Source organism: Oryctolagus cuniculus, chromosome 5, assembly GCF_051225735.1.
Source record: "Oryctolagus cuniculus isolate XC-2025 breed Fujian yellow rabbit chromosome 5, ASM5122573v1, whole genome shotgun sequence".
NCBI lineage: Eukaryota > Metazoa > Chordata > Mammalia > Lagomorpha > Leporidae > Oryctolagus > Oryctolagus cuniculus.
Window position 1 is genome coordinate 132,358,061 of NC_142871.1, and position 9,471 is coordinate 132,367,531.

Sequence of the window (9,471 nt, forward strand, 5' to 3'; positions counted from 1 at the left end):
GTACTGTGACTGTTTTGGGGAGGGAACTGACAGATGGAAGGCATTTCTCCCTCTGCCTTTCAAATGTCTTTTTTTTAAAAAGGAAATAAAAAGTTCTATAGAAGGTAACCACTAGCCACAAGTGCTGTTGAAAACTTGAATTATTTGCATACTCTAAAATTTGAATCAGCAGAAGTTAGGCCCCTCCCACATCTTACCCACACGATACACATCCTATCCCTTAACCTGTGGCATAATGGGTTAGGCTGATGCGAGACACCCCAGGCTGGTAGCAATTCCAGCTCCAGGCTGCTCCACTTTCAGGCCAGTTCCTTGCTAAAGTGACAGAGAAAGTAGCAGACAGCCCAGGAGCTTGGGCCCCTGCACCCACGTAGGAGACCCAGATGAAGCTCCTGGATCCAGCCCTGGCCATTGAGGCCACCTGGGGAGTGAACCAGGGAATGGAAGATCTGTCTCTCCATCTTTAATCTCTTTCAACCAGTGAGCCTGGAAGCCTTTCCTAACACAGGACTTCAGCACTCAGCACGCGCTCGGTACGGGTTTAGCTTGCTTCTCCAAGGACAACAATCAGAAACCACAAGTTAAGACAAAAGGTTTTTATTCAAAAACGCCAAGTATAAAAAAAAAATAAGATCTCTTTTATTCCCCTGTACAGTACTTCACTCAGATAAAACCAGCAGGCTACATGCTGCTCACACAGCCCCAGAGAGGATCCGGAAGGCACACCATCCAGAATCGATTTCCATCACCTAGCCTATATACACAAGTCAGCAAGGCCCTCCCTGCCTCGCCTGGGGCCTGGACCCACTTGGGTGTGCAGGAGCAGGGCCCCACGGAAGCCAGGGAGCTGCAGCAGCTGTCCCGCCTGAGTCCCGTCACCCACAAACAGAGCAAGCGTCACTGCCCTCCCGGAAGGTCCAAGTCAGAGGAGGAGAGGAGGAGAGAAGACCAGGGCAGCAGCTGTGGGAGCTTGGAGTGGGAAGGGAACCAAATAAATAAATAAATAAATACATAACATCGACCTCCAGGTTAGAACGTACATCTTCCCCAAAAAAAAAAAAAAAAAAAGAAAAAGAAAAAGAAAAAAAAAAAACAGGAAAAATAACTTAAAGGCGAAGTTTTTAAAAAATTAGATCCACTACAATGCTTTTGTATACTACCATGCCGACTGTACACACATTTACAGCTTCTTCTGGTGATTTGCATTGTTTGTGCATTTTGTGTGTGTGAGGTCTGGGCTTTGAAACAGTTTTAAGTAAAAACCAAAAAGGAAGACCAGTTCGCTCAGTTTTACTCAAGGAGGCAGAGAAAGGGCAGGTGGCCCAGCGTTTTGGCCCTGTAGCCTCTTCCATGGCACCTTTCGTAGGAAGGGGGGAGGGGGAGGAGGGGAGACACGTAGGGAACCAAAACCCGGGCAGATTTTTTTGGAGAAGCAGCAGGTAAAAGAGGCAAGTTCAAGTATTTCTCCCAGCACAGCCGGAGTCCCCACAGAAGGCACTCAGAAGAGTCGGAAGAGGTGACAGGGACTTAAAATGGTGCTAGTCCTATCCCATCCCAACCTGTTTCCCCACTACGACCCATGGCGGCATTCAGCAGAACTCGTGATGAAGGGAACAGTTCCACGGCAGGGTTCCGACCCCCCACCCCCCACCCCCGGGTTTTTGCGAGCCCAGCGGTGCTGGACACCTATGAGAAGGAGAGAGCATCTACGGGAGGAACTGAGGCCTAGGGCACCTGGAGTGCAGTCTCTTCCCGCCCCCCCCCTCCGTGGTGGGAGGCAGCCTCCAGGGGCCTGGGGTCTGGAATGAGTTGTCAATGTTGTTCCTGCGCCAAGCACTGTCCAGCTTGGCGAGAAGTGTCACTGGTCATCAGGAAGCTGGAGACAGCCGCTTCCGCTCCCACAGCCATCTGCCGGGGAGGGCAGGGCCGGGCCGGCCGGGAAGGCTGCTATTTGCTGGGCCCTGGCGACAGGCTGTGGAGGTGGATCTCAGCAGTCTCCTGGGGCAGGAGGACGTCCTGCATCCACGGGTGGTTCTGGATTTCTTCGAAGGATGGCCGATCCGATGGTCGCAGGGCCAAGCACCATCTGATGAGATGCTGACACTCTGCGGAGGGCAGGACAGACCAAGGTTACGAATGACTCACTTGCTCTGGCACGGAGAAGGTTTTCTGAGGCTGCCCGCCAGGGCAAGCCTGGCATTGCCAGCAGGCCAGGCCCCCCCCCTTTCTGGAGTAGCCGGCCGGGCCCTCTTCCCTGGGAAGGTCTGCACCAGCTTCGGGATCCAGCGGCTGGCTCCCCCTCCTAAACGTGGGGCTGTCACACCTCAGTAGCTGGGGCCTTTCCCACGCCGCCCACACGGCCCACACGGCCCACACGGCCCGAAATAGGAAGGGTGATGACAAGGGATTCTGATGAGACACCAGAGAGCTCGCGGAGGTGACTCAATTCACCTCCCGCCGTACAAACACACCACCGCCCACAATGAGGTCACTGGGACCACAGCATTTAGAGACTGCTTCTACAAGGGGGTGGCTCACTGGCACGAGGGCCGGGAGCGGAGTGATTCCTCTCAGGGGCTCCTTCTTCAAGCCACCACACAAACCCCTCCTCCAGCTCCCAAGGGAAGCTCCAATGCAACCCCCGTGGGGCTGGGGCCAGCCCGGGGGGGCAACGTGTCGGCCCTCAGTCCCACTGAGCCAGGGTCACAGCATCTCCTGGACAGCGAGGTCCCCACACTGACAGCCCTGCGTGAGGCTCCTGGGGCTCCCGGAAGTTACCTGAAGAGACCCTCTGCCTGAAGAAGACCTGGCCCCTGATGATCTCCTCGTCGTGTTCGAAAGGAATATCCCCGCACACCATGTCGTAGAGCAGGATCCCCAGGGACCAGACGGCTGCCGACCGGCCGTGGTAGCGATGGTAGCGGATCCACTCGGGAGGGCTATACACCCGGGTCCCTAGGAGCAAGCACAGGAGGAGCCGTCGTTAGCAAACGCCAACAACAAGGAGGCTCAGAAGCGGCACCTCCTTCCCTGGGGAGCTGGGTCAGCGCCCTCTGCCTCCTGGCTGAAACGCAGGGTTGGTGGGTGGCTCCTCTCCAACCCAAAGCACCCCCACCTCTCCGCCAGCCCCGACCATCCCAGTGGAATTCTTCACAAATGGTTCCCAGAGACAAACAGCGCTGGCTGCAGCCCCACAGCCCGAGGCCGGCAGTGCGGTGGGCCACCCGCAGAGGGACCGGGGCATGAATGTGAGCACTGTGGAGGGAGGCATCCCGCAGGCTGGGCTGAACCTGGGCGGCCGGGGTGAGCCTCAGCTCACACAGGAGCCAGCCTGGGAGACTTGCACAACACCCCAAGTCAGCGCGCCCTCCGGGAGGCCTTCCTCCCCGCCCGCCGAGGGCAGGGGCACACACCCACACTCCTTCCTCCCCAGCCAGGAGCGGCAGAGCTGCTGCAGGGCTGGTGGCAGGCCACGTGATTCCTGTTTACAAACTTTGGGTAGTAAAAAAAAAAAAAAAAAAAGGAGAGGCCATCCCGCGGGTGCTCACCAGGGGGCAGCAGAGACCAGGAGGGGGAGGAGAAAAAAAAAAAAAAAACATGGGAGGACCCGGCCAGCCATTAACTGTTAAATACAAAAAATGCAGCCCAGCCCAGCGTCCTCCAAGGGCAAATAAACACAAACCACAAGGCGAGTCACAAGTTTTGAAAGGCCGTCGTTTGTTGGGGGAAGCCGCTCGGAGGCTGACCCACCCCTCTGCTTTGATCCCGGCCTCTCCATCCCCTCTGCGCTCAAAGAACGCGCTGCAAGCCCCTCCCTGATGGGTTTTCATCCTTGCCCGCGGAGACACCCAGCTAATTTTCGAACCGGCGACAGATCTTATTTCACAACACTCGTTCCCGGCTCCCTCGCCCCACAACACTTAACAAAAAAAAAAAGAAAAAGAAACACGGCTCCCGTTTCTCGACTCCCCCCCCCCCCCCAGACCAAAGGCGAGCCGGAGACGGCAGCCCGGAGAGAGCCAGCTCCCTCATAAAACAAAACAAAAATGACCGAGGCGGCGGCGGCGGCGGCAGCCACCCTCCCGTCCCCACCCCGCGCCTCTCCCTGCCGGGGAAACTGGGTCAGACTCCAGAAATCTGGGCTACGGCCCGGCGCCCACGGCCTCTTATTCATGGCCAAGGAGCCCCCTGGGTGCCACGCAAAAAAAAAATAATAATAATAAAAATAATAATAGTAATGCAATAAAAGCCAGCAGGCCCGCCGGCGCCCGGCTCACCGTCGAAGTCGGTGTAGACCGTGTCCTTGAGCAGCGCGCCCGAGCCGAAGTCGATGAGCTTGAGCTCGCCGCGGCTGAGGTCGATGAGGATGTTCTCGTCCTTGATGTCACGGTGCAGCACCCCGCAGCTGTGGCAGTGCCGCACGGCCTCCAGCACCTGCCGGAAGAAGCTGCGCGCCAGCTCCTCCTGCAGGGCCCCCCGCTCCGTGATGAAGTCGAAGAGGTCCTGCACCGGCTCGGGCCGCTCCAGGATCAACACGAAGCTGTCGGGCCTCTCGAACCAGTCCAGCAGCCGGATCACGCCCCGGAAGCCCGAGCTCACCTTCTTCAGCAAGACCACCTCCATGGGCACGCGGGTGCCGTTGGGCTGCAGGGGGAGGGGGCGGCGAGGCGGCGGCGTGAGGGCGGGCGGCGCGCCCACCCCCTCCCCAGCCCCCCGGAACCCACCCACCCAGCCAGCCAGCCAGCCAGCCAGCCCGCCCGCCCGCCCGCCGGGGCGCGCCCCTCGGGGCACTCACCAGCTCGCCCCAGTCGGAAATCCGGTCCTTCTCCACGTGTTTGATGGCTACCTGGAAGCCCCCGCCAAGAGGGTCTCTGTTAGCTCCGCCGGGGCCTCGGCACCCGCCCGCCCCCCACTCCCCGCCGCCGCCGCGGGGCGCCCACACTCACCGGCAAGTTGTCGGCGACGCGGATGCCCGAGTACACCGAGCCGAAGCCGCCGCTGCCCAGCAGCGGGCCCACCTGGTACTGCGACTCCAGGGGCTCCTTCTCTTTGCCTAGGGAGAGCAGCGGGCACCGGCGGCTCAGTGCCGGCCCGCGAGCCCCCCGCTGGCCCGGCCCCCCGGCCCGGGGCTCCCGCCCGCCGCCGCCGCCGCCCCGCGGGGGTCGCTCACCGGGCGCCAGCTTGGTGGCGTGCAGGTCGCTGCAGGGCGCGGCGCGCAGGTGGGCCAGCGAGTTGATTTTGGACAAGAGCATCCCCACCTCCAGGGTGTCGGCGCGGGGACCGTGCCTGGAGGCGCCGCCGCAGGAGCTGGCGCTGGGGCTGCGGGTGGCGTTGCGGCTGCCGCTGCGGCTGGCGCGGAAGGCCGAGGGCGAGTCCGAGGACAACTGGGGGCGCTGCCGGGACTGGCGGCGGGAGGGCGCGCCGGTGGGGTCAGGCGGCGTGGAGGGCGGCTCGTGGGGCTCGGGCGGCGGCGGGGCCGCGGGGCCGGGGGCTGCTGGCGGCCGCTGCTGCTGCTGCCGCTGCCGCTGTCGCCGCCGCTGCTGCTGCTGCTGCTGTTGCTGCTGGTGCCTCTGCTGCCGGTCCCGCCGCCGCTGCCGCCGACTCCTCTCAGGCCTCCGCCACCGCGGCCGCTGCAGCAGACGCCCGGCTCGCCCCGCCGCCAGGAGTAAAGGGGCGGAGCGCGCCGGCGGGGAGGGCGCGCGGGCGGGCGGGGACGGGGCGGGGCCTCTCCGGGAGGCCGAGGCGGGGAGCTGGGCTGCCCGGCCGGTGGAGAGAGGAGAGGGGGTGGGGAGGCGGCGGGACGGGGCGACTCCCCTCGGCCCCCGCCCCGCGCGCTGGGTCGCCGCGCCCCGGCCCCGCCCTCGCCGGCGCGCCTCCAGCCAACCAGAGGCCGACTGATCTGCATAGCGCGGCGCGCCCCGCCCCCGCCCCGCCCCACTCTCGCGGTCAGAATGGTCTCTACGCCGCCACGACGTGGCGGGAAGGAAAAGGCGCCAAAATGGAGGGGGAGGGGCGCGGGGCGTGCGGGGAGGCGGGCGCTGGGTGTCGGGCCGCGAGGGAGGAAGGATGGGGAGGGGCGTATCGATTCAAACCCAAACAATAACAAAGCCATCAAAGGCCGCCCGAGGCCGGCTCTGCGGCGCTCGGTGTCTCGGAGGTTTTTGGGTCAAGGGCTCCAGAGCCGCGCAGCCTCACGAGTGGCGCGGAGACGACGGGCGTTGGTGTGTGAGGCGCGGAGGCCGGCGCGGAGGCCGGCGCGGAGGCCGGCGCGGAGGGACTGTGTGTGTGTGTGTGGGGATGCCGACGAGGGTGGTCTTTTCTGTGTGACTCAGACCCGAGACCTCCACGCCTGCCTGGGCGGGATGACGCCGCGCGCCGTGGGCTGGGGGTGCGTGGCGGGGGAGGGCGAAGATCTGCAAGGCGTGAGTCACGGCGGGAGCGGGGGAGCCCCGGGCCCGGAACAACACGGGGGCTCTGGGTTCCCCGCGCCAGAGGGTGCAGACCTCGGCCGTTCCCGCCCGTTTCCACGGTCGACCCCCGGGGGTTCCGTTTTAAAAAGAAAGGTGGCAGCGGCCGTGCGTCCTTGAGAAGCGGGGTGTGTGTGTGTGTGTGTGTCAAAGTGCTGGGGAAGGGGGAATCACGAAACAAATGTCAGCATTGTGATGCCAGCTGCTGCCTCAGCCCGCTTGTGCGGGCGGGAGAGGGAGGAAAATTCCTCATTTACAACGCGGGTGGGAGGGTGCGCTCGATTTAATCCGCGTTTTCACGTCGTCGTCACCTTCTCATGGGCGGGTTGCCATCAGCCCGGCAGTGCCAGCAATCACCGGGCGACCCCGCGTGCTCGCCAAGAAAAGCCCCCCACCATGGAAGTCACGCGGAAGACAGGACCAGTCCCACTTTCATCCTTTGTCCTTTTAAACTTCTCCAGGAGTTGATAACGACGTGTGAAATGAGTAAATTAAAATTCTATGGAACCCATAAATTGAATTGTCAGTGGCCAACTATATCCCATTTCAGTTTTTTTTTTTTTTTTTCAAGTTCCTGCCATTTAAAGGGAAAATGAGGATCTTACTGTATGGCAATAGTCATTACTGGATTTAAAAGGTTTCTTTTAAAAGTTTTCTTCAGTACTTATTCTATGAAGATGCCCAGATATGCCACACTTTTATGAATTTGTCTCATAAAACATTACACATTTCCCTTTTGTTTGTGTACTGTGGCCTAACTCATTCATTTTTGATGATTGGGAGAAAACACAGGGGAACCAGAATTATTCCCCTTTTGCTGATAGGAAAATGAAACCTAAGCAGGAACACAGGGTCATACAATACTAGCTCAGGGAGGAGGTGAAAGGACTCAGCCCCGCGGGGTCAGAGCTCTCTGCTTCCTGGAGGCTCAGACTCCTTAGCACTGAGTAGAAACAGCAAATGTGCAAAGAATCTTCAAAAAAAACTCATGGAAAAAATGTGTATTATGAAAAAAATGCATGGATTTCAAAAATTGTTCACACCAAAATAAACATGTTTCAATTCCATTTTTCCAAGAACTCTTTGAAGTCCCCCTGTAGGTGAATACCTTCTTTTTCTCAAGACCTCTGGCCTAGCCAAAGGGGACTACTCCTGTTTATTCCCATGTCCCTAGAACTTTCCAGACTTTCTGCCTTCGCAGAGGCAGCCAACCTGTCCTGGCAGTGCCCTTCCCTCCACCCCCACATTTATTCAAAGCCTTTCTTTCTGCCCTTCAGGAAACAATTGTAGTTCCACCACATTTTGCTGAACAAACTCCAAGCATTTGTTCACTGTCCATTCCTCTGACAGTCATATGGGACTTTAATTTTTTTTTTTAATTCATCTTATTTATTTGAGAGGCATAGAGTATGAGATGGAGCTCCCATCCACTGGTTCACGCTCCAAGTGCCCAGAACTGACAGGCTGGAATTGGCCTGGCTAAAGCCGGGATCTGGGAACTCAGTGCAGGTCTCACACGTGGAATGCAGGGCCCAACTGCTTGAGTCATCCCTACTGCCTCCCAGGGTCTACATGAACAGAAAGTTGGAATCAGGAGCCAGGGGCTGGCATCACACCCAGGCATTCTGATATGGGAGGCAGGTGGCATTCCAAGCGGTGTCTTAATTGCTGTACCAAACATCCACCAAGTCATATGGGTTTTAAAAATTGCTCATTGGGGGCAGTGCCGTGGCATAGTAGATTAAGCCTCTGCCTGCATCCCAAATGGGTGCCAGTTTAAGTCCCGGCTGCTCCACTTCCAATCTAGCTTCCTGCTTTTTTTCTTTTTTTTTTCTTTCTTTTTTTTTTTTTTTTTTTTTGAGAAAGCAGTAGAAGATGGCCCAAGTCCTTAGGCCCCTGTACACATGTGAGAGACCTGGTTGAAGCTGCTGGCTCCCAGCTGCAGATTGGCCCAGCTCCAGCCCTTGTGGCCATCTGGGGAGTGAACCAGCAGATAGAAGACCTCTCTCTCCCTGCTTCCACCTCTGTAACTTTGCCTTTCAAATAAATAAAACTTTTTAAAATTATTTTTAAAATTGCTCATTAACTGTTCAATTATTTATACTTTGTCTCATTACTTGAATGCATACCTTGTCCAACATTTGTTGATGGAGAAGACCATAATGACTGCTAACAAAAAAGTCAACTTAAACCAAGTTGAAGTGAATTGAATGAGCTTAGGTAAACTAAAGATTAGGGGCGAAGGCTTTCAGCTGAATTAGTCTGGTTTCAAATCAGGCATCTGGCACCTACTATTTCTGTGACATTGGTCAAGTTACTTAACCTTTCTAAGCTCTAGAGGGAATGGAGATAATAGCAGGTACTTGTTGTAAGGAGCAAATACTATTCAGCATGTAAGGTGTTTAACCTAGCACAGAGTAAACTTCTAATAAATATCAGGTATGATGATGGCAATAATACTAATGGTGATTATGACAACAATAAATAAAAAGGGGAACATTTTTGAAAGGGTTTTATACTTTGAGGTTCCCAAAGGTGAAATGCTGGTCGAATAATTGGACTTTAACCACCTTAAGAATGTGATTCAAAGGGCCAGTGCTGTGGCACAGGTTAAAGCTGCTGCCTGCAGTGCTGGCATCCCATATGGGTACCAGTTCGAGTCCCGGCTGCTCCTCTTCCGATCCAACTCTCTGCTGTGGCCTGGGAAAGCAGTAGAAGATGGCCCAAGTCCTTGGGCCCCTGCACCCACGTGGGAGACCCAGAAGAAGCTCCTGGCTCCTGGCTCCTGGCCCCTGGCTCCTGGCTTCGGATATGCAGCTCCGGCCATTGGGCCATCTGGGGAGTGAACCATCGGACGGAAGACCTCTCTCTGTGTAACTCTGACTTTCAAATAAATAAATAAATCTTTAAAAAAAAATAAATTAATCCAAAGCTAAGTATTTGATTATCTGGAGCTACTGTGATTAACATTTAATAGATCTACTTTTTATGGTGGGGGATTCAC

At 57.2% G+C, this 9,471-nt stretch overlaps 1 protein-coding gene across 2 annotated transcripts; it reads right to left on the reverse strand.

Annotated features, from left to right (window-relative positions):
* Positions 1 to 581: 581 nt before the first annotated feature.
* On the reverse strand, positions 582 to 5,686 carry PIM1 (Pim-1 proto-oncogene, serine/threonine kinase). 2 transcript variants are annotated; one of them, XM_017345082.4, is made up of 6 exons: positions 5,171 to 5,686; positions 4,947 to 5,053; positions 4,796 to 4,846; positions 4,278 to 4,644; positions 2,779 to 2,955; positions 582 to 2,105 (listed from the first exon to the last, which is right to left on the reverse strand). In XM_017345082.4, the coding sequence occupies exons 1-6, from the start codon at positions 5,250 to 5,252 to the stop codon at positions 1,948 to 1,950; spliced, it is 942 nt and encodes a 313-aa protein (XP_017200571.2). In that variant the 5' UTR covers positions 5,253 to 5,686; the 3' UTR covers positions 582 to 1,947. The 2 variants fall into 2 exon arrangements, with proteins under 2 accessions (XP_017200571.2, XP_089189386.1); XM_089333260.1 differs by lacking the exons at positions 4,278 to 4,644; positions 4,796 to 4,846; positions 4,947 to 5,053; positions 5,171 to 5,686 and adding an exon at positions 3,116 to 3,382.
* Positions 5,687 to 9,471: the final 3,785 nt, after the last annotated feature.

Excerpts from the sequence above, each read along its gene's own strand:
- PIM1 (XM_017345082.4), bottom strand. The coding sequence starts at position 5,252 with ATGCTCTTGTCCAAAATCAACTCGCTGGCCCACCTGCGCGCCGCGCCC. Across the intron at positions 4,645-4,795 it reads TTTCCGACTGGGGCGAGCTG|CCCAACGGCACCCGCGTGCC; the intron begins GTGAGTGCCCCG and ends CTCCCCCTGCAG. Across the intron at positions 2,106-2,778 it reads CAGGCAGAGGGTCTCTTCAG|AGTGTCAGCATCTCATCAGA; the intron begins GTAACTTCCGGG and ends TGCCCTCCGCAG.